This window comes from Peromyscus leucopus, chromosome 14 (genome assembly GCF_004664715.2).
Source record: "Peromyscus leucopus breed LL Stock chromosome 14, UCI_PerLeu_2.1, whole genome shotgun sequence".
NCBI lineage: Eukaryota > Metazoa > Chordata > Mammalia > Rodentia > Cricetidae > Peromyscus > Peromyscus leucopus.
In genome coordinates, this window is record NC_051075.1 from 89,833,948 (window position 1) to 89,859,479 (window position 25,532).

Here is a 25,532-nt window from a genome sequence, read left to right on the forward strand (position 1 = left end):
TGAGATCAGTGCCCTCTTCTGGTCTGCAGTCAGACATACCGGCAGAACACTGTATACACAAAAAATAAATAAGTAAATCTTAAAAAAATAAATAAATAAAAAATACAATAAAATAAAGAAGCAGAGAGTAGATGCAAAGTGGAGGATTGAGCTAAAAATGAGGTCTACCCCCATGGCCCAGAGAAGGTCCTCATGTAAAAGTTCCACATCCTTCAAAAAAGTGCCATCCATTGGGGAACAAAGCCTGTGGAAGACATCTCATAGTGAACTGCCAACAATCCCCAAGCGACACACACACACACACACACACACACATTCACAAAAGCCTCCCTCTGAGAGTGTCATTCTAGAGAAAGAGATGAGAAGAGTAACTGTGGGCAGCTGGAGAATGACACCATGCAAACTTTGAAGAACTTAAGCTGGAAAGCAGACTGTATGGGGTGATGTGTGGCTATATCACTCATTGACAGTAATGTCTATGGCAAGATTTTCTCTTTTTCTTTTATCCTTTTGTTATTTCAAACGGAAGAATAAATAATGCATTTGTAGATTTAAAACGTTAATTGTGTTTATTAAAGGAAAGAAACTCACACTTTTCTATACATGGATGTGGTTTGTGTAGATCCTACCTATTCATCCTTCTTCCATCCTCATGACCCCCATAGCGCTCCTCTCTGGTAACATCTACACTGCTTTCAAGATGACTGATAATTGCTTCTGAATTTGAGATGAAGCATATTTGTCTTTCTGTGTCTGGCCTGTTTCACTTACTGTAATGTCCACGAATTCCATTTATTTCTCCACAAACCAGAGGCTTTGGTCTTTCATTGTTGGGTATCATTCTACTGTGTACTGCATACCACACCATCTTCACCCACTCATCTGCTGATGGGAACCTAGGCTGACTCCAAATCTTACTTATTGTGAATAGGGTCATAAGAAGCCTGGGCATAGTATGAAGATTTCATTTCCTGTGAATTTACACTCATGAGTGGGTTAGCTGGGTCATGTATTAATTCTAATTTTATTTTTCTGAGGAGCTTTCACAATATTTTCCAAAGAGGCTGTACCAATTCAGATCTCTGTCAATAAATACAAATTCCCCTTTCTCCACACATTCACCTAGTGTTTCTTATGTTTATTCTGATATCAGTGATTCTGAGTGGGATAAGCTCCACCTCCTGATACTTTTGATTTGTGTTCCTCTGACATAGTCAATAGCACAGCTAATGATATTCAATGATGTTCACATATTTACTGGTCATTTCTATTTTTTTCTTTCTAGAACTATTCAGATCCTTCTTCCATATTTCTACTAGATTCTTTGTTTTGTTAAAAGTTGGAGTTCTTCATATATTCTGGATATCAACCCTCTGTCAGATGAATAGTTGGCACATAATTACTCCCTTTCCTCCGCTTTCTCTTTACTATGCTATTGCTTTTGCTGTCTAGTTTGGTACAATCCCATTTGATACAATGCTCATTTTGGCCTCTTGTGCTTTCAGAGTCCTATCTTGAAACTGGCATCCATGCCTATATCTTGATGTGCATACCCTCTGTTTCAGTAATGGTTTCAGATTATCAGATCTTACACCATTGACACTGATCTAATTTAATTTTTTTGTACAGGGTGAGCAATGGACTCCAGTTTCAACCTTCTTCAGGGACTGAAACAGCTTTCCCAACACCATGTATTGAAGAATTTGTTAGTTCTTCCCATCCGTGAACATGGAAAGTCTGTCCATGTTTTAATATATTATATATCTTTCTTTCATCAGTGTTTCTTAATTTTTGTTATGAACATCTTTTACTTTCCTGGTTAAGCTTATTCCTAGGGATTATCATTATTAACATATAATTATAGTGAACCAATTAATAATAAAGTATTTTGGCACTCTTCCCTAATGGGATTGCTTTCATCATTTCCTCTGTAGCAAAGTCATTATTGTTATATAGAAGACCTACCATTTTTTATGTTTATCTTGCATCCTGCAACTTTACTGGATTCATTCATTAGCTCTAACAACCTTGGTGGAGTCTTTTTGAAAACAGGGGTGATTTCTCTTTCTCTCATATTTGCAAGTCCTTTATTTCTTTCTCTTGCTTGATAAAATTTCTTGTACTATAATGAAGAAATTTCTAGTACTATAATAAAGAAAAGTGATGAGAGTATTAAAGATGGTTTCTTCCTCATCTAGTATGATGCCAGTTATGAATGTATATGGGGGTGCAGTGAGTTCTCTTCAGTCATCATACATTACAGATGGGTTTGTTGGTTGGTTGGTTGGTTGGTTTGGTTTGGCATACATACAACATAATGGTATGAAAATATACATGTCTGCATAGAATGTTATTAAATAAGTTAGACTATACAAAGAATTCTGAACACACTAAACTGTATGAATGTGATGGGCATTATCAGATCCTACATTGCCACTGTTATTCTGGAAGAGAGAGGACCATAGATGCTCCTGACACACATCTCCCATGATATGTCCCTTTGTATTTCTGCTTCTTGCTAATTCAGCATCACATGTAGATTTTCTAGGCAATGTTGTGACCAGAAAGAACTTAACTCTTCTCACTTGGGCATAGAGACCCCACTAAGGCTAAATGAAGATACATTTAGTACATAAGTACAGTTAAGGAAGCTATTCCTTATGATATACTTAGTTATACATCAAATTCTTCTTTTAGTTAGACAGATTTCCCTTCTAGTTTTGTAGACAGAGGAAGCCCTTTCCTGGCCTGAAAGACAGAGCAACTCAATTTCCTGTTTAATAGATGCATATGACAATTACATGGTTTTATGTTAAAAACAAACAAACAAAATACAACATGCTTTGTTATTTAATTTTCTGAATAAAACTTTGGATATGGAACATGTGGAAAGATTATTTTCAATATCCATCTCTGAAGCCTCACCTTCATGCCACCACAGCTTAACAAGAAATTTAAATCTAGCCAATAACTCCAAAGTAACAGTTTTATCTGCAAAGCCTCCTCTTCTATGCCAAATGCTTTATTTAATGTAACCGCTTGTATTATTCAAACTAATATATATATTAGTTTACAATATATATATTGTAAAAATGTATAGTGAGGTCCTGGGAAGTAACTTGATCATTAAAGTACTTGCCATGCAAGAAGGATGACCTGAGTTTAATCCCCAGAATCCACTAGAAAAGCCACATGTGAGTGAGTATGTGTGCTTAGAATCCCAGCACTGGGCAAGCAGGGCCAAGAGGATCAGGAGAGTGTGCTTGCCAGCCAGACTAGCCTGTGAGTTCTAGGGTCTAGTGAGAGACCCCATCTCAGAAAACAAGAAGGGTAGTTCCTGAAGAATGATACCTGAGATCATCCTCCAGCCTCATCTCATACATGTACACACACACACACACACACACACACACACACACACAGTTATTAAAGGAAAATAGCTTCCAAAATATGTATGATAACAGAAACCTCTGCCATATTTAAAACAACAAAACAACAAGTCTTGGCCTGAAGAGGTGGCTTAGCAATTAAAAGCGCTGGCTACTCCTTCAGAAGACCCGAGTTTAATTTTCTGCACCCACACAACATCTTATAACTCTTTGTAACTGTAGTTCCAGGGAGTCCAATGGCCTCTTCTGGCCTTTGCAGGCACTGACTGCACACAATGCCCAGACATACATGTAGGCAAAATCCACATACACATAAAATAAGAGTAAATAAATGTTAACGGGAATGTCCTACTCTGAAATGTATTTGTTATACAATTTCTCACTAAAGCTATTCAGAATTGAATGTACTCAGTGTGAAAATGTAAACTCAGATAAGGTGATCCATCCTTACCTGAAGCACAGATGTGCAAATATTAAGACTTCTGATGAAATACACACTGTGAAATGTAAGAAGACACTTGCAAAATGACTAAGTTGCAAGTCACGAAGTTCAAATACACATCACTTAATTTCCACATCCCTTGACTCCTTCCCATCTGCACCTTGTACAGATCATTCAAGAAACCTGACGATTTCCTTTCTTATGAGAAATGAGACAGCCATGACGGAGCCCTACATTTTCTTCCGGGTTATAGCGGAAACACTGCTGAGATATTTATGAGAGTGCTAGAGATTAGAACTCGGGTTTTCAATCACACACCCTCACTCTGTTTTTATTTATATACAATACAAATTTCCTTCTATAAAATATAACTACGATAGAATCAGATGCTCTTTAATGATATGAACAAACTGTTAATAGAATAGGTCAGAAACAGAGTATGTGGCTCCACTCCTGAGGAAATGATACACTGTAATCTCATACTCCCCAACACATTCTAAGTACTAGGAAAGCTTCATTGGAAGAACACACAGGTAAACTGCTCACTTACTTTTCAGAGGGGAGGAGTTTCCCACATATGAAAGCTCTATTTCTTCAGTCCACCCCGTCTTCGGCGAGATCCGCATCCTTTCACAAATGGTGTGTTCTGCCACCGGATCTGGTTGACTACTGATGGGTGTATTTCTAAAACTCTTCATGTGCTGTTGAACTTCAGCCAAGAGGACAGCTTGTATGGCTTCAGTTACCTGGGACAGTTTTTATTTTCATGAATTATATAATATTATTCCTAATTATTAGCAGTCTTGTAAAAAAAAAAAGCATCCAAAGCCCAGAACTTTGAGTTTTTCCATAAATAATACCATCCCATTATGCTAAAAAGTAACATCAAACATCTCTCCTTATGAGTAACAGTAATGATGCAGGGACTCACAGATGCCGAGATCCGCATCCTTTCACAAATGGTGTGTTCTGCCACCGGATCTGGTTGACTACTGCAGTTACCTGCACCGGGCCCACGCCAGACCTACCCTATCAACCCTCAGTCAGGACACGGGGAGAGGCTAAGGGCTCTATCTTTCACCTCTGAACTATGAGCTATTGATAGATTCTGGGAGAAGGACATCACTGTCCTTAGTTGTGTGCCTGTAGCTGAGTCCAACAGTCTCCACACCCCTGGTCACATAGATGGCCCTGATTAATCTTATCAGGTCATCAAGCCAAATAACAACTAATCTGCTTCCAAGAGAATTCACATCAGATAAGGAATTACCTCTGCTAGGATGACCCCACCTCCTCTGGCCACTCTTCTCTGTACCCACCTTTGTGTATCCTTATGGGACATCTCTATGCTTTGTCTGATCCCTGTCCATACTTGGGGCTTGGTGAAGGGAATGTTCTAGAAAGCCATCTTGCAGGATAAGAATAACTGCCAACTTGCATTCCCAGGGAAGAGGGGATTCAATAGATCTTAGTAGCGGGAATCTCCTCTGATGGCACGAGGCATGTGGACGATGTCGTACCTGTACAGCCTGGTCTCTCCAACAGGAGATTAGCTTCAGAAGTGAGGTGTCAGCCTCAGGTGTGTGATACTCATTCCTACCTAGAAATGCAGAAAACTCATTTTAGTAATGCAACTCATGCTCGGTCCCTGATGCTGTCTGCACATTAGTACCATCTGGGGATGCTTGTTTTTACAAACACCAAGCTCAGGTTCAACCTTTCAAGGGGTGTGATTTAGCAGGTCCAAGGATGGGAACGGGTAGCCAGTAGCACTCTGGGGAAGTATCTCAGATGACTTTCAGATACAGTCAGACTAATTAGACAAACATAGACACTGTCAAGCTGCGTTTACTTTTATACTTAATTCATCTTTCTACTCTTTGCCAAACTAGGTCAAAGCACTGGATTTTTCTGTTTCTTACCTCCTCATGCAAAAAGCTCAGGCTTGCCACAAGTTGGCACCCATCATAGGTAAAATCAGAGACTGCATCAGCTTGTTCTCATCCAGCCCTTCATCTCCTACTGATGGGTAAAACATTAATGCTTCATGCTGCGTGGCGAGGCATTGTTTTTCTAAGGCTGTCTTATTTGATACCCTTTATATCTTTGCCTTAAGTCCAGTGGGAAATTCTAACTTTGAGAAGGGGCTTGTTCTATGTACATTGATCCATACCGAGACTAACAGTTCATCACACAAAAGAGCAATTAATAAAAATAAAAGTGCCTTCTCATTAATTGAAAATGTATATATAATCATCTAAATGAAAAAAATCAATCTCTTAAGACTCTCTGATGAGTGAAGGCATCATGCAGGTCTCAGGTCCTGGTAGAATATGGAAGCATGATGGAGGCTTTCCATGTTGGGAAAACTGCAATTATACTTGTCTCCTAAATTAAGGTATTAATTCATGTTTGACATTCTAGTAAAAACTACTAAGATTAGTTTTTATCCACTATATTTTATATCAAACATCCTATATAGAAACAAATTATACATATAAATATATATTACATATACATTTTATATGTGTGTTTGTATATATTGCATATGTATATTTTTATTAAATTATATTAGTGGCCAAAGAATGGTGATGGAACAGACATGCTGGGTATAAAGCAAATAAAGAACATAAAGAAGCTGATAATAAATTGCTTTATTACTATGATTTTTTTTTCCTAAAGGAGTGTGTAATAAGAATTTGAAATAACCAGTCATGGTGCACAGACCTATTTCCAGAGCAGCCCCATTCTGAACTCTCTCCCCCAGCTCCACAAGTGCAGAAGAAGATACTTTCTTTTGATCTCTCTCCTCTTCTCCTCTCTCATCTTGCTGACCTTGTGACTCACCTTCAAAGCTAAGGCTCGGTCTCCACTGTAACTACTTACTGGCATCGTGGGGCACTTCACAGTATGCTTTAATGCGATGTTAAAATTTTAATATGATAGAGATACCAGAGCCAACTTTTCTTGGCAGTGTCAGGGAGTCATAGAATTAATTGCAACTTCAGGGGTAAAGATGAAAAGAAAACATCCCAGCCTTGTCAGCATTACTCAGTCACCATTTCTGCTAACAGGAGTGGGCACTGGTTCCTGTCAAGCCTTGAAAAAGAGAGCTCTGGTGTTATTTCACTTTTCAGGGTTTTGGATTTAAAAATCAATTGCCAAGAAGTGCGTCTTTTCCTATACCTCTCTGCTCATCTCATCTCTCCATTATGAAAAAGAGGTATTTTGTTTGTCTCAAATTTCAGCTCTGTGTGTGTGTGTGTATGTGTGTGTGTGTGTGTGTGTGTGTGTGTGACATGTGTGCATCTGTGTACCTATGCAGGTCTGAGTTGGACATCAGGTGTCTTCCTCAATTGCTCTCCACTGTAGTTTTTGAGGCAGGGCCTCTCATTGAACCTGGAGCTCACTGATTGACTAGGCCTCCTAGCCAGTAAGCTTCAGGGGCCCTGCTGCCCCCCTTTCCCTAGCACTAAGATTCCAATCATGTGCCACCATCCCTGGATTTTATGTGGGTGCTGGGGCTATGAACTCAGGTCCTCATAATTTGCACAGCAAGCACTTTACCTATCCAGTCATCTCTCTGGCCCTCTAACCTAATCTTACTTGTTAAAAAATGGAACCCAAACACCAATATAACTCAGCAGTAACACTAACTCTCAAGGCTATTCAACTGCAGACTCACAGGAGAAGCAGGAGCACAATTGGGCCTGGTTAGTTACTTGGTCTTTACAGATACATACATGTTAAACCTTAAATTTGAATCATTTTCCCAGCCCTATAAAAAACTCAAGTGGAGGAAGTATCCCCATTAAGAGCATCTACTCACTAAGAAAAAGGCAGGGGCTACCTGGAAGGGATGCTGTCAAAGACATGCAAAGGAAGAGTGATTTGATGAAGGGAGAAGGAAAGAGTCAGATTTGCATGCCAAAGCCGCTTCTCTTGGTACCAGCAGTCTGTCATTGATCCATCTAATTTTTAGGAGTCCTGTTTTTGTTTTTTGTTTTTTTTTTTTCTGAGAATAACAGAACCTTCTTATACTTTTAATACATAGGGTTCTTTATATGTCAAGTGAAACTTCATATGCAAACCATTAACAGAATTCTTGAAACACACCAGGACCCCATAATTGAATGCTATTTGTAAACTCTCCTAGAAAGAACCTTAAATTTTCTTTATGATAGTCTTGTAGAGCCAGTGTGTACCACAGGTCAGTGATGCTTAGCTACAGAGGTAGCATTAAATCAGGCCAGGATCCTTATTCTCATTTTGAATAGGGATTTAATAAAAGTGAAAGACATCCCCAAGGGTGTATACATAGTAATCTACAGAGCTGGAATTTGAACCCCACTCACCTATTTCATCCATCTCTCAGAAACTGTTCTGGTCAGCACGTATCTTTTAAGTCTACCCACTTGTTAGTTTTATTATACACTAATCCAGAACAATTGCACAAGTCCTTCTAGACACTAGACATAACATGAATGAGACTGTCATAGAAATGAAACTGTACGGAGAATGGTACATCAGGAAAAAAGGTGGGATGTTATGGAGAGGAACGGGGGCATTTGAGGAAGACTTGGAGGATGAAGATGAATGGAAGGAGAGCAGGTAGGACTCTGTGGACACCAGAGGAAGGAACAATCCAGGCAAAGGCAGAATTAGTGCCTAGGTCTTAGGACCTGCTTGTCCTGTTGCTTAAGGATAAAGAGACAAAAGTAAGTCCAACTTCACTCTCTAAACCAAGACATGGGTGAGCAGGAGTAGTGACTAAAGCAGGGTCTTAGGCTTAGGGAAATGTAGTGAAAAAGAAGCCACTGGAAGGGAGAGAGAGAGAGAGAGAGAGAGAGAGAGAGAGAGAGAGAGAGAGAGACAGACAGACAGACAGACAGACAGAGATGTCCTACTTGGGAATAGAGTTTAAGAGTCAGGAGTAGTGAGTGGTTAGGGACATACTGTAGCCATTCAGCAACACATCAGGGTGAAGGCTCACACACGGGGCATGGCCATGGGTAGTCAGAAGCATTAGAACTCTGGGATGATGGAAAGCTTAGACATGGGATGTGAGTTGAAGAAAATGTGAGACAATGGCATCCAAGTTCTAGACCTGAGCAACAGGACTGAGGGAGAGGTCCCTAGGATGCAAAGACTTGGAGAGGCAAATGGGAGATGCATCGGCCATTTGGCATCAAAACACAAGCTAAAGGCTGAGACGATTATTCAGGAGAATTTGAGATTGTTACACACATAAAAATAACCTCCTGAAATAGCAAGAAAACTCTCTGACAGTAGCTTGGGGGCGGGGAATGATAAAGCTATGGATGCAATCAATCATCTAATAAATCACACAGAACTTTACTATCCAAACCTTCCATCTACTGAGAAGTCTCAGCTACTTGGGCATCTAGAAACCAATGGATGCAATCTATGCATTTTTACAATGTTACTTATATAAGCATTGCCACCCAGTTATAGAACCATTATTTTACTTTATAGGAAAAAAAAATACACCAGCTCATATCTGTGTCATTAGCTCGCTTACCATTTCTTGGGTGACCGTAGAAACTTGATATATTCAAAATATCACTTCCATGGAATTTCCCCTTGTTGTGTACAGACTCCATTTTGAAGGGTCTGTTGAGAAAAAAGTTTTAAGGGATATTATTTTAAAAGTATGGTAAACTCTTCGATAAACGGAAGACACATGCTCAATACTACCCTAGAAAATTGGGGGTTGAACACAAATTATTTTCATCATTGTCTTCTAGACTTAATTCCTCAACTCTGATCTACATACATTCTCAACTGATCTTCAAATCTTAGCGTATCAGAATGAACTACAGCCCCTTTACAGGAGAGGCCTTGCTGCTGCAGAGCAAGGTGTCTGACTGCTGTGACTTACTTAAGAATTCTCAGTTGTCATCCACCAGGGAACTCTCCCCAGGCACACCACACGTTGTGGTATGAGTTAAGAGATGACATTTCCAACCATCATAAGCACCTATTTAAGACTTATTTGTTCACACCTAACTCACACCATATAAAATAGACTACACGATATGGACTTGTGTATGAACATATGTAAATACATATGTATGTATGCACGTCAATCCATCTATGCCCTCACTAAGCATCTAACTCTATGTTAGATACTGTTCTAGCACATAGGAATACAATGGATATTTGTTGAGTAAACTAATATTAATTCTAATTTTATTTTCGTGTTTATGTGTGTATTCAAGTGTGTGTATGTGTGTGCATATGCGGGTAGAGGCCAGAGGTCAATGTTGAGTTTCTTTCTTGACCTTTTATTTTGAGACAGATCCTCTCACTGGCCCCCCAGAGCTCATCCCTTGTGCTAGAGTAGCTGGCTAGCCACATCTAGAGATCTACCTCCCTCTGCATCCCCAAGGTTGGGGTTAGAAGCACCCACTGCCACACCCAGCTTTCATGTGAGTGCTGGAGACTCAATTTCAGGTCCCCTAAATGAATATTAAAACATATAGACACATAATTATCCTCCAACCCAATGAAATAATGGGAAACTTTTTTTTAAATGGGTTCTGAATTTAAAAAGTTGTTGCATCTCTAACACTGTCTCCCAACAGAAGAAAGAAGATGATAGAGCTAAACATAGAGGAAAATCATAACAGCCTTGATGACTCTATTAGAACCAACAGTCTCCCTAGCGCATCTTACCTGTCCATTTCACAGGTCAGATCCAAAGGCATGTTAACTAACTTATTAACTAAAAAGAGTCTGCTTAGTAAATACACTATAGTATCTGATTGTTGCAAAGATTCACAGTGATTTCCTAGGCCCCTGGGACTTCCAGTCTGGTCCGGAAGAGTGGCTGTGTATTTATTCGACAACTCCAAAACCTTTCTGGAGAACAGATTTACTCCTGAGTACTCCTTCATTTCAGTATTGCATGCATCCCACCCGGGTAGCATCAGGGAGAAGAGGTCTTCATTTGAAGCGAGCCCCAAAGACACAGGACCCTGCAGCTTTAAGATGCTGAGATGCCTGGTACAGAGGCTGTCTAACTCTTTATCCACTCCCCATGGCAAAACACAAGACAGAAACAATTTCGCCATGTCTATTGTGAGGCTGGCATCAACCTTTCTGGATGGCTTAGGGCGTGTCTTTTTGGAGCTCTTCATTTTCTTCTGTCTTTTAATGCCATCACTCTCCTCTGGAAATTTACTGACATTGTCCCCGGGGGGCAGGCTGTCCCCACTTGGCTTGGCGAGTGCCTCAGCCTGTAGAGAGCTACATGACGCCTTGTTTCTTTTCATTGTCAATGTCTTTTTCTCTACTGTGCTCTTGGCTCTCTTCAAGATGTCACTTCCATAGAATGATCCAGAATGGTCAACATCACTTATGGGAGTGGGGAGCAGTAATTCCACAAGATTTTCCAGATCAAACAGGAGAACATGGAAGCCAATATGACTCCATTTTGTTTTCACAGGCAAGACATTGAAAGGTCTTGGGACTGATGTGGCATCAGCAACCTGAGGGGAAAGATATGAGCATATCAGAATTCATAATAAGTATTAAGGTTCTATAATGCCATTGTGGCAGAAGAAGAAATATTTACTTACAGTTAAAGGTAAGAATTATTAAGTTCTGCTAAAAAAAAAAAAGCCACAACAATTGGTTTTGTTTTAGTTATGAAACTCCCCTTCTAAATTGAGCATCGTAGATTCTGCTGACAATCACTATAAACTTTCCTTCCTCAAAGGTTTTCCCCTTAGTAAATTTGAACTAGATTTCTGGAGAACAACAGCTGTAGATCAGTCTTTTTAAAAAGAAGTCATTGTGTGTGTGTGTGTGTGTGTGTGTGTGTGTGTGTGTGTGTGTGTGTGTTGCATGTGTGCAGGTACCTAAAGAAACCAGAAGAGGGTGCCAGATTAACTGCATCTGGAGTTACAGTCAGTTGGGAACCACCATATGGGCGCTGGGAACCAAACTCTGGTCCTTTGCAAGAGCAATACATGCTGTTAACTGCTGTGACATCTTTCCAGCCCTATCCCATATATATGTGTGTGTATATGTATATGAATATGTATATGTATATATACAATGTGTATATATGTATGCTGCAAACATATAATAGGTGATACCAAAGAAACTAACGCTGAAGGAATGAACAAGCTGCCCCCATTTGGATTCCGCAGCAGAGCATGCTTTGATGTCAGGACTGGCCACTAGAGCCGAAGGTCTCAAGTTTATGATTCCTTTGCTTCCACTTAAAATCTTCCACTTGTGTCCTCAACTGACATATTAAGCATCACTGACAAATATGTATGTTACAGCAATTAAATTTAGCAAAAACAGGGTGAATCAATGAAAATGGGAAAGAGCATAATATCACATTCACGTGAAAGTCAGGAATATGGCAGTTTAAACGGTCTCAAATTCAGACAACACATTGAAAATTATACTTTCTGAATTTCTTTTTTATAAAAATGTTATCTTCTCAGAGAAAATAAAATAGTTATCTACAGTTTTTTTTTCAAAATTGACAATTTTTATGACTTTTAAAATTTAATTACTTTTTAGTTTTCACTCTTGGAATTGACCTGCAATAGAGAAAGGTTTCCACATTTTGCTATCCTGATGTCCAACTGCCCCAATGACTGTTGTGAATTTTCCCTCTGCCCACTGGTCTAATTACTTGGGGCGTCAATCGATGTATTTATTACCACTGGACACAAAATTGTGTAATAACACTAAAAACAAGGACAACATCTAATCAAGTAGGTCACCGTACTTTGCTCCACCCCCTTGACCTTCAAAGCTTTCCTATAGATTAGAAAACATATGTCACGTTCCAAGACATGCTTCTCACTTATTTAGATCACAATTAACATCTTTGAATAGTTTTTAACAATTGTTCAAATTGTTCCATAGATATCTTCATCTGATGGCCATGTGCTGACCTTCACAGTACTCTGTGGATTCTTTTGCCTTTTTCTTCCCTCTTTTTTTTTCTTCTCTAGCTAAAAGTTTCTCAATGTTGATATTCTTCTTAAAGAATCAACTTTTAAGTTTGTTTTAGCCTCTCAGTGTTTTTCTTGAAAGACAGTTTTGCTGAGCGCACTGTTTTCAACCTGTCTCACGACCTTTTGAAGGCCTTGTTCTGTAGACTCTGCCTTCCTTTCCTGCAGGGGAGAAGTCAGCTGCTGTCTGTCACTCCGTCTGTCTACTTTTTCTTTAAAGCTCCATTTGCCATTAATATCCCGATGTGTATTTTTTCCCCCAAATTCCAGTTGATTCCTTCTCAATCGAGTTTTAAGACTGTATTTTTGCTTTCTTCGCCCCCAAACATGCTTATTTTATGTTACTCTGCTTTTGAGTTCTGCCTGTGATTTCCTGTGATGACTGCGTGTGACTGTTTGTATGAGATATTGTCTGGAGAGCCCCTTGAGATGAAGGGTAAGGACACATTCTTTGAGAGAAAAATTGAGTTGGTGCTTGCCTCATATGCTGGGTTGCCACCCACAGGACAGTTGTAAAATACGATGTTTAGTTTCAAAGTTTTTCATCCGTTTGTTGTATGGATTACAAATTCTGACTCTAAAATCGCAGAATTCAGTTCTCTATCAAAACTATGTCCCCCATCCTCTAAGGTGGACACCAACAAAGGTACAGAGTTGCATCTCCTTATTTATGGAACACAGTCTCAGCCTTGGTTCACATTCTCACTGAGTGTGAAGTGAGTCCGGAATGACGGACTTGGGCTATTACTAATATCTCATCACTGCCTGGATGGGTACACTCTCTTTAATCACCTGTGGACTGGTTAAAGTTAATCCAAATTTCCAGAGACACAACCACCTTCCAGCTTTCTGCATAATTTACTGAGCTTGTATTCCCATTTTGATTTTATCATCTCAGGACTTCCTTACATGACTTGATAATTCAGATAATTATTGTTCTTAGAGATTAAAAAATACTTTGCCTATTATTTTTAGAGAATGTAGTAGGACTAATGTTTAGGATACTAGCCTAAAATTGACAGAAGTTGGGTTTACAAGATCAGTATTTTTTAAAAATTGGTTTTCATAGAGAAAATGAGCCCTCTTACATACCACAGAATGAATATACACGGTGTCTGCTGCAAGGAAAGCAGCTGGTGTTATATTTTAAAATCTTTAAAATATTATATGCCATTTAATATTGAAATTATTTAAAACTAATTCATCCCTCAAGACAACTTCAGACATATAGAAAGTCATACAAAAACAATGTGCAGTACAGAATTTTTATGTCTATAAGCTACATCATAAATAGTCTATGACCTGATTTGTCTAAATACATCAGGTGTGTGTTCCTAAAGAACTGTCACATGGCTGTTAATAAAGCAAGGGCGCACCAAACATATGATGTCATGGCAAGGGGTCCACAGGCATTGCTGATGGGGATGACCGGGCTTTTGAAAATACAACCCCGTTTATGAAGATATGGATTTGCCAGCAGCTCCTTTTGTCTATGTTTTAAAACGTCCACAAAATTCTATGTTTTTATTACACCAAACAATAACTTCTTTTAAAACAGTCATCAGTGTTGCCAAAGAAAATAGTGCTATTTGACCGGGCTTTGGCATGCTGTGATTCGAGCTTCAGAGGCCCCCAAAGGCCATGTGACAAGGCTTGATCCTGAGTTTACTGCACCTGCACCTTTTGGGGGACCCTGCAGCAGCTGAAGTGAGGTTACTGGGAGAAACTGGGATGCTGTGATTCTGACTCTTACTTCTCTGTCTCTTTGCTTCCTAGCTGCTAGATGCTGACCAGTTTGCTCCACCACAAGCAGCACCCCCAACCCCACCCCAAATGTACTTTACCAAAGGCCTAAAATCCACAGGGCCAGCTGACCAAGAATTGAACAGCTGAAACCAGCCAGCAAAATACACCTTCTCTCTTTATGAAGCATGTGTCTCGGACACTCTGTCAGGTAAAGGAAATCAGGCGAACACAACACACACCGCCCAGTAAAGCACAGGAACAGAAGCATAAGAACAGAAGTTAAGAGGCAGATCAGCAAAGGCTAGGAGTGTAGGCAGATAAAGAGCTACACAAATTAATTCGTGAATGACTCTTGCCTCAGGACATAAAAAGGAACAAATGAAGCAAAATAGCACAGGAGACCAGCTTTAAGCCATTTATCTCCACACACATAGACACCATGACACACAAATAAATACCTGTTCACTCTCCCTCCATTCATGCAAACATGAAAATATAACTTAAACTGCAATAGGTAACAAAGCCAGAAGACTGTTACTACTATGACTGTTAAGTATGCTGTTATTGTTGATGACTTAAAAATCCAGCCGTTAAGCCTCGTTCTTATACTTCCCCCCTTAAGCCCATGTCTTACTTACATCTGACCAGAGAAATTCACTTAAGAAACTGACTCCTATGAGAGAAACAAATGTCTCCAAACCCATTTAAGCCCATCTAAGCCCTAATTACAGTTCAGTCAAAAGTCGTTCCGCCAAGATCAGTCCCGGGCCCATGGGCTCCTGCGCACTCAGAGCCTCACTCAGGAAGTTCTCGCTCCTGGTCCTTGTACTCCTGAATACAGTATTTCCCTTTGAAATTTTCCTGGTCATGAGTTTAAAATTGGAGAAGGCAAAGGATTTTGATTAAGCTCTTTCCACAGACTATAAATAAATACCTGCTTCATATCCCTTCTATAAATACAAACACCTAAAACAACTCTATGTGTTCTTGGTACTTTTTAAAATTCTCTGAAGTGGGATCTCAGAATAAGGAGACAGAGATACCTTAAAGTGAAGGGAAAATTGTTAGATGGCGGCTGGAGAATGCCCCCAAATACGCTTGGCAAAGGCAGGTGCGGAGCAGTAACTCTTCAGTCAGCATTTCATAGTCATTATGGCAAAGAGAGGAAATGTGCATGGCTGGGTTTCAGTGAGAAGTGCTTAATAACTACCTCAGTTTCACTTCTGTGGCTGAGATAAAGACCCTGACCAAGAGCCACCTCGAAGAGGAAGGGTACGTTTCTGCTTACAATTCCAGGTCCATCACTGTGGATCAATCAAGGTCGCTATTTCAAACAGCTAGTCACATCACATTCATAGGTAGGAGCAGAGAAAAGGAATGTGTACATGCTCACTTGTGTTATGGGATATTACTTTAACTATGTAGAGGTGTGCTACATTTGCTTATGCTGCATTTGTTTGATGGGGCAATGATGCCTTGCCTTGCCTATCTAAGGCACCTGGTTGGTCTAATAAAAAGCTGAACGGTCAACAGCTAGGCAGTAGAGGGATAGGCAGGGCTCGTGGGCAGAGATAATAAATAGAAGGAGAGAGAAGGGAGAGGAGAACAAAGGAGAAAGAGAGGGAGATGCCTGGGCCTAGCCAGGCAGCTGCCAGACATGCAGACATGGAATAGGACATACAGAATGGAAGAAATGTAAAAAAGCCCCAAAGCAAAACATAGATAAAGAGAAACAGGTTAAATTAAGTAATAAGAGCTAGTGGTACAAGGATAAGACAAGGCTGAGCATTTATAACGAATAACAAGTCTCTGTGTCATGATTTGGGGGCTGGCAGTCTGAGAAAGCCTGCTACACACTTGCTTGGGCGCAACTTCATTTTTCCACTCTTAGGTAGTTTGGAATCCTCTGCCTAGGGAAAGTGTTGCCCATCATGGGCTGAGTCTTCCCATTTCAATTAACTTCAGACAATATATGTCCACAGGCAAACCTAATGTAGACAGTTCCTCATGAGACTCTCCTCCCAGGTGATTCTAGACTGTGTCAAGCTGACCAGCAAACTGTCACACTACCCATATTTTTTGTGGCCCAAATTACAATCTTTATACAGTTTGTCATTTTACTATCCTTTAATCAACTGTAAGAACCCCTTTATTGATATGATAGTAATCTATTGGATACTTGACTAAGATATTCCCAGCTTTCCCTTAAGCTTTTAAAACACAGGTTCTGTTATATATTTAAAATGGTTTTAAAAATAAAAACAATCATTTTAACGTACCTCTTTGATCATCTTAAGCCCTTTATGGCACAATTACTAAAAAATGATTACCACATTTTATACTTTTCTAGAAATCTGTGTGGAAAACCTGCCAGGTCCTGAGTATATTTTGTGTAAGGTGGGTATATGATTTTTATACTTTATATAAAATGACAATGAATTGTACAAAAGCCACTTGTGAGGTTTCTTCTCTTGATTTCAAGTTCCATCTCTTTCAAAGAACAAACTCCTTTTTATTCTATTCCATCTGTCTAGTTATCTGCTCCTGAGGGAGCACAAACCCGATCGCTTTGTTATACATAACATGCTCTGGGATGGATGGATGGCGGGAGAGATAGAAGGGTTTTCATCTACCATTCTGCTATGTTTGCATTCTTCTTGGCTCGATTCATATATTTATCTTTTCTATAATTTTATAATGCACTTCCTAAAGTTCAACCAATAAGAGTTTGACATTTTTCAGTATTAAATACACAGATTTGGGGCTTGAGCGAAGGCTCAGTGGTTGAGAGCATTGGCTGCCCTTCCAGGGGACCTGAGTTTAGTTTCCAGCACCTACATCACAGCTCACATTGTCTGAATTCCAGTTCTAGTGGGTCTGATGCCCTTTTGCCTCTGCAGGCACTGCATGCACATGACACACATACATACATACATACATACATACATACATACATAATACATACATACTTACATGTAGGCAAACACTCATACACATAAAATAAATATAAATCTTTAAAATAAATAAATATGGAAAAGTATGTACTTGGGAGTTTGAATATCTTTAAAATACTGTACTTTCCTGCTGGGAGTACATATTTTCATTAAATCAACAGCTTTTCTATTTGTAGTAGTATTTTAAATACAGTTTTTATGGGCTCTTCCATGATTATCTATACTGTTTTTGTTTTCTGTATTTATGGCCATTTATAACCGAATGTTATATTTTCAAATTGGTAATATTTTCATAGGAGTTTTTTTTTTATTCAACTACTTTGCTTAACATTTTTAACATTAGAGTTTTTGATTCATCAATCATTTAGCAGGATGCCCACCATTACAATATTTGAATAGAGGTAGCTTGTTTTCTGCATTTAGTTCTCTTTATTAAATATTGATATTTGCTAAAACTTACGTAAAAACTCTAACAGTTGAATGCTGAAATGGTATAATTTTAATTAGGGCTGATAATTACGGCTTTAAAATAATTTGATTCATATATTGCAACTATAGTAGCTAACTTGGGGTTTCTTTTTTCTGCTTCTGTTATGGAAGGACCTACCATCCACCTTTAATTACTAATTGGATGTTAATTTGCAAACATATCAGGCAAGTGAAATAATATTGAATCCTAAAAAATAGGACTTAGTATCAAAATACAGTATAAACTAGTAATGACTACATAATATTCTAGACTCCTAAGTGGTTTCTCCCATCAAAGATTTTCCCAAAGGAAAAACTAGAATAACATTAGTAGGTGGGCGGTCCACCAGGTTTTGGTTTATATATACTTGTGTGTGCTTTGTCGCAGCATACAGAGAGGGAAGGCTGGTTTTCAGTTTGCCATCCTCTTGCTTTCACTACCCAAGTGCTGAAATTATATATGTGCATCATCACACTTCGACATCAAGAATTATTTTTAATGTTTATGCGTGTTTTGCCACATGTTAAGTATGCGCGGTGTACATGCAGTACCCACAGAAGCCAAGAGAGGGCACCATATCCCCTGGAACCGGAGCTACAGACAGTTGTGGGTTCCAAGTACAGGAGCTGGGCATCAAACCCTGGGCCCTCTGTGACAGCAACCAGTGCTCTTAACATCTGAGCCATCTCTCTGTCATGGCCAAATATTGTTATTCTAAACTCAAGAACTATTTTAATCTCAAGTTTACTGATCAGTACCAGCATCTATAACACAGTCTGAATCCCATATGAAAAAACACAAACACCTCACAAACCCACAAATTTCTATCTTGTACTCTTGAAAGCATCACGTCCACAGCCTAATAGCAGAGGTGGGCCCAGTGCTGAGATCTTAAGAGCTAGCAAGGTTTTGCTGTTCTTTTTTCCTCTCCATAAATGTCAGGGTCTTCTCTATTCTGTCAAGCACTCACTCCTAAAATTCAGCCTTGGTCCATTAGTGATGTATGAAAACCAATACTGCTACACTGTATTTTGGAAAGTCTTAAATGACATAGAAACCATACCTGAAAAGTCAACTTAATGTACATGTTACTGACATGATATCCAGGAAGACGAAAGCCTCTTGCAATCCCCCACCCTCCTCAAATACATCAAGGCATTAACTGATTTAATACACATAATCACATAAAAATTTCATGGCAAGTGCAGTTCAGATACTGTTTTACCTGTCTCACCTTGTCCCTGGAGGCTTTTTACCACTGGGATCCACCTGGTTCTGGGAACTCAGCTATCTCCCTTACAAGATACATTTCCAGTAGCTGATGAAGGGCCTCATGGTGGGTCCCCTTTCTCCGCCCTCTTGCTAAGACTAATCATTTTGCGGACACACTGAAAGCGCCTGGTAATCAGGTGCCCCCTTTGCAGGCTTCAGTGCCTTTTTATCAGACTCTAAGCTCTAAAACACAAGTTAAGAGGAATTCCTAATAAATACGGTTAAGAAAAATTTACATTTTTCTAACATTAAAACAATGCCATGCAGTTTTCACTTTTGAATCATTTGCTCTAAAAATATAGATTTGATGCAGATATTGGCTACAGAATGTCTTAGTTTAAAAAGATTAATGACCCAGGGCATAATGAGTGCCTGGTCTCTATCCCAATAGCAAATCAATTAATAAATTGCCTAATGAATTCATGTACTAATAACAACGAAATGTTTACCAAGCAGACTTTTACCAAGCAAGCCGAGCAATCCCTCTCAAGGCATAGGAAGGCTGTGTGAGATTTTTCTTTTCCTCTCTGAAATGTCTTCATCCATCTTTCCTCAGAAAGATGATGCAATTAGCCTAGAAGTCTCAGGCCCCTGTTGTTTCCTAAGCCTTCAGCACCACTGTCTCTAAAATTAATGGGACCTAGCTGGGGCACACTGCCTATCAAACTTTCTTTCTTTCTTTTTTTTTTTTTTTTTTTTTTTGGTTTTTTGAGACAGGGTCTCTCTGTGTAGTTTTGCGACTTTCCTGGAACTTGCTTTGTAGACCAGACCGGTCTTGAACTCACAGAGATCCGCCTGCCTCTGTCTCCCGAGTGCTGGGATTAAAGGCATGTGCCACCACCGCCCAGCCTATCAGACTTTCTTTGTGGTAATCCATGCAATGTCGAGAGCCGGCCTTCAAGCCTCTCCACCATTCTGCTGGTGAAAGGCTACATTCAGTCTGGGTCTTTCTGGCTTTGGGCCTGTGTATATCCACCCTCAGAATAATAGTGTTTGTGCTGGTTAGTTTTATGTTGACACAAGCTGAGTTATCTGTATGGAGGGAGCCTCAAATGAGAAAATGCCTCCCTAAGATCAGGCTGTAGGTAGCCTGTTATAGGGCATTATTTTAGTTAATGACTGATGGGGGAGGCCCAAATCATGATGGGTGGTGCTACCCCTGGGTTCTATAAGAAAGTAGACTGAGCAAGCCAGTAAGCAGCACTCTTTTGTAGCCTCTGTATCAGCTCCTGCCTCTAGGTTCTTACCCTGCTTGAGTTCCTGTCCTGACTTTCTTCAGTGACTGATTACAATGTGGATGTATAAGTCAAATGAACCTTTTCCTCCCCAACTTGCTTTTGATTGTGGTGTTTCATCATACCAATAGTAACCCTAACTGAGGCATTACTGTTTGCTTAAGTTAAAAGCTGAGTGTGTTTTGTGTGTTTGCATGTGTACATGCATATGTGTGCTTGTATGTGTCTGTCTTTTTCAACAATTTGCCAGTTTCCAGAATTAAACTTAAAATGTCAAATTTTAACTGCAATCAATGACATTCCATGGAGAATCACATAACACAGAATTTAATTTAACTATGCAAAATAAATGTAAGAGCAGAGATTTTAACCATTGAAAATGTGCACAGTTGTAAACATTCTATATTCAGCTGAATTCTAGTTGTAAATCAAAGTCAAATTTAAGTTTTGGATAAAATCCTAAGTGCTAATTTAATAGTGAGTTGATACAGTTATCTTAGGGGTAAATTGTGTTATGGTTTGAGGAAAGCAGGCTATTTTGCCAGCCATGAAATGAAGCGATCCTGGCTACACACAGCACGAGGATTAGAGGAAGTTCCGAGGGTTTATGTTTAAAAATTTTAACCTGCTTATAGCAGTGAAGCTATTTACCACACACAAACACAATCTGAAGGCACGAAGTGCCCCTCACATTTAGCATTGTGAATTTAAAATAAGGTTTGGAGAGTCTCTTTAGTGTCCACTCTTAGTGCTACATTGTTCAACTTAAGACATTTTTTACAGGGACTTGAGAGATGGCTCAGTGGTCAAGAGTACATGTTGCTCTTGCAGCAGACCTGAGTTCAATTCCCGATATCCACCTTGTGGTTCACGACTATCTGTCACTCCAGTTCTCTGCAGACACACACATGGTACACAGGTAAAATAGTCATATAGATAAATAGACATAGAAAAATGTTCTTATTTAAAATTTTAGCTGTTCAAAGGAGATCATTCATTTTTTACCACAAGAATTTTATTTTTTTATTTTCAGAAACTGGTACCACTTTTAAAGGGATTTAAACAAATTGATTACTAAATTAGATCAGCAAGGGGCTTTGCTCTTCCTGAACCAAATACACTTAAGCATTCATCACAAATAAGTTGAGTTCACAGGACACCATAGCAGGCAGGGCTATGCGGCTGATGAAAAGCTCATGTCTCACAAAGATGAAATCCGGGAGCCATCACGGGGCCGCTAGCAATGAACACCATCAATGTGTCACTCAGACAATAAGGTGCAAATGAAAGTGTCAGCCATTCTTTGAGACTGTCAGAGCCCTAAGTTACTGGATGTAGTTGTTGGCAATAAAATCATCTGGGTCCATCTGGTCAGGTGGAGGGTGGCCTGACTGGCCATGCAAACAGTAGACAAAAGAGAAAGGCTTCCCTCTGCGGCTGATGCACAGGCGAGTTTGGGGAGCCGAGCTCACAACAGAGACAGTATTATCAAACTAACGGCACAGGCAATCAGCGGGCCACTGTGCAGGCCAGGTACCAGCAGGGCATCCATTTTCAGCTAAGTGCTGGCGTGCATTTTCCCTTGCTCTCGCCATGGCAGGGGTAAGACAACCCGGCACTCGAGACCCACTGCCTGGTAATAAATTACTATATTGGACACTTTTTGTTTTCTTTCGCCAATGACTTCCCTGTGCAGTCTCACTATCATTACCAATTAAAAGGCAGCCTGCTTCAGCCAACTGTATCTCACTATGTATCAGCCCCGATGCTCCAATGGCCTTGGCACGTTCCGCAGGGTCAAGAGGCCCCTTTGACCTTTTTCTACTAAGTCTTCCTGACCACTCACCATTGCAGCAATCTCAGCTGAACAGATGGACACTTTCTGCGACACTATAAAGCTTAGAATATAAAGATAAATGAAATTGTGTCTCAGGCTTCAAACTGGTTTATGAGTCTGCTCTACAAAACCTCCAGTCTTAAAGTCTATAATCTCACCGGGGCTAATAGGAAAGACTGCTTGTTTCTTTTTTAATTGTCAGCTTTATAATTTAAGTCTGAGACATGGTAGAATTCTGTGAGCTGCTTAGTGAGTTGACTGTATTTCTAATTAACCTAACAGTGGATTTTGAAACGTAGGGCACTATTTTCTGCGCCTGTTGTTTTTATCAATGACCGATAGAGGAAGTCACCCCATAGTAGTGTTCATGTTGAATGAAGAATGAATGTCCTAATTTGCCTCATGAATAATGTTTCTTGTACTGCATCACCAACTTTCTCAAAGGTGACTCCGGTATTTTTGCTTCCCCGAACATAAGAAGAAAACTAATAAATATTCTCTTTATTGTGACTTTTTGACATATTCATGTAATTTTACCACCAGGGTTATTTGAATATTTTAAAATTGATAGTTTAACCTCAGTAGCCTATGCTATATTTTTCTTCACTCAAAGGCTGTCTCCTTTAAATGAGTGTGTTATTTATTGTTTGGATCAGACTACTTTTGTAGAATGAAATAGTGAGCTATTAATAATCACATTGGAACCACAGCCGTGAGCCATGACTGTCTCAGCCAACCTGGATGTATTCCACATGAATTCAGATGTGTAAGTCCATTAATTTACTTATGAAAAATAATGAATGTTTCTGTATCACTCAGAAAATGTGACTGGTGGCCTGGGGAGATGTCTCCTGTCTCTGTGCATAAAGTGCTTCCAACACAAACAAAAACCTGAGTTTGGAGCCACAGCACCCATAGAAAAACAAGGTGTGGTGGTATGGGCATGTAACCCAAGAGCTAGGGCAGGCCAGAGAGAGGCAGAACCCAGGTGCTTGCTGGCCAGGCTGGCCAGTCAAAGTCTGTGGAAATCCAGCCAGTCCAGCCCAAACTTTGGATTTAGTGATCCTGTCTCAAAAACAAAACAAAAAGGTGGAGAGTGATTCAGTCACTCAAAGTCAGCCTTTCATCCCATATGTGTACACATGTGCACATACATAAATAACTTAAAAATTTTAATCCTAACTCTGTTTAAACAATTTCAATAACTAAAAACTAATTTCTTCTAAACTTTCGGGTTAATGGGTCTGGAGAGATGGCTCAGGGGTTAGGAGCACTGGCTGCTCTTACCCTTGCAGAGAACCTAGGTTCAATTCCCAACACCCTCATGGCCACTCACAACTATCTGTATCTCCAGTTCCAGGAGATTTGACACCTTCTTCTAGCCTCTGAGAAACCAAGCATGCATAGGCAAGACACCCATACACAGAAAAATAAAAATAAGTTAAATTTGCAGGTTGAAATTTTGTCTCCATCAAACATTTCAGATTTCTGTAGTAAGTGGAAAATGGACCAAAGGTCCAACACAAAGAATATTATATTAGTGAATAATTCAAAATATTTCATTTCCACATTTTATACTTCTAAAATTTATGCCACCAGTGTTCTATTGTGGCATCTCTAAAATAATACAACAGTAGTCAACTAAACTTATCAATGCAAGTAAATACATCCACAGTAAATAAGAAATAATACGTGTATATGTATAATTGATTTATTTTGATGTATTAGTTTTTTATCAGGCTGGAGATGAAACCTAGCACTTCATGCATGCTGGGAAAGTGCTCTACTACTGAGCTACATCCTACTCTTCACCCTTAGTTGATTTTAAAGGCGAAAATTGCCCAACATTTTTCAACAACCTTTGAAGACCAAGTTATAGAAGGGGAGAGAAGACAAACAAAAGTCACCAAGAGTGCAGATGGAAAGTTCAGACTCACTTCAAGGTATTAGCAGACTAGAGAAAAGACTGGGAGACAAATCCACTTCCCCCAGAGAAAAACTAAAACATGAGCAACAACCCAAGTGTGCTCAGCCTCTGGGATGAGAGCGAAGCCAACAACCAGCTCTCAAGTTTCAATATTTTAGAGAAAAATCTAAAACGCAAACAGCCAATACCATTTTCTGAGGCAATACCTCTCTGGAGTGAAAGGCATCCTCTTCAGGGAAAGGCTCTAGAATCAAATAGATAGAATCTTAGAAATAATTATGGTCTCAATCACTAGGATATCTTAAATCTTTCTTCCCCAGTCAAATGCTGCTGCTGCTGCCTTCTTAGCCTACCGTGGGCAAAGGGCAGAGCGGTGCTAAAAACAAATAAGGCATGAACTGGGGTTGTTTTAGCTAATGAGATTTGGGCTCTTAAACAATTTGGTATCAATGGATGAAAAGACAGACAGACAGAAGACAGCTGAGAGAGGCCTGGCGACAAACTCGAAGTCACACAGCCTTTTATTCAATCAACCCAACATCGAGGAGCCCTAGTGGAAATAAGAGACCAGTGTGCTCTTGAGCATACACAAGAGAGAAGACTTCATGAGTCCTTTAAAAATTACCCGAAAATCCAAAACCACTCTTCCCACAACTGCTTGAATAGATGTTTTATAACTCAACTTTGGTTTGTTCTGTATCTTGTACTAAAATAAATGGCACTAATGGAAAAAAAAATATCAAATTCAAAAGCACTTTTATTAAGAAGCTCAATCTTAAGTGGGAAAATAGATATTTCTCTCGGGCACTCCCCTTAAACAGCGACCATTTCCTTTGATTTCTTTTTATTTCTTACTTGGTATATAATTGTCAATTAAGATGACAAGTGTGTGCTGCTAAATTACTTGGAACTTGGCCTCTAGGGATGAGCACTAATTAAAAAGTATGTGCTACGGGCATGCTGATATGACTCACTGCAAACACCTTTGCTTCCAACCATGACACTTTAGTCACCGGCATCGCATTAACGCTTCATAAATGCCATCCCAACAAGCTGATAATTGACCGAAAGATCAGGAAAGGTGTAGGTTTAGAGGAAAAACAAGCCAGCCAGAACTGGTTTACCACTGCATAGAACAAGGGACAAAATTTTATCAAGTGCTTCTTCCCTCTAGAGTGACACACATGTATTTAAATAACAAGTTGGTGCTGGGGAGAGGGCCCAGCTGCCAGGAGCAGATACTAATGCAGAGGACC

General features: G+C 39.6%; 1 protein-coding gene across 1 annotated transcript in view; it reads right to left on the reverse strand.

Moving 5' to 3' along the window:
• Positions 1–25,532, reverse strand: part of Wdr72 (WD repeat domain 72) — a 173,945-nt gene that overhangs the window by 66,427 nt on the left and 81,986 nt on the right. The window contains exons 15-18 of the mRNA XM_028865236.2: positions 10,531–11,345; positions 9,374–9,465; positions 5,352–5,431; positions 4,382–4,577 (exon numbers count right to left, since the gene is read on the reverse strand). Coding sequence (XP_028721069.1) covers positions 4,382–4,577; positions 5,352–5,431; positions 9,374–9,465; positions 10,531–11,345 — 1,183 coding nt within the window. The remainder of the gene's footprint in view (positions 1–4,381; positions 4,578–5,351; positions 5,432–9,373; positions 9,466–10,530; positions 11,346–25,532) is intronic.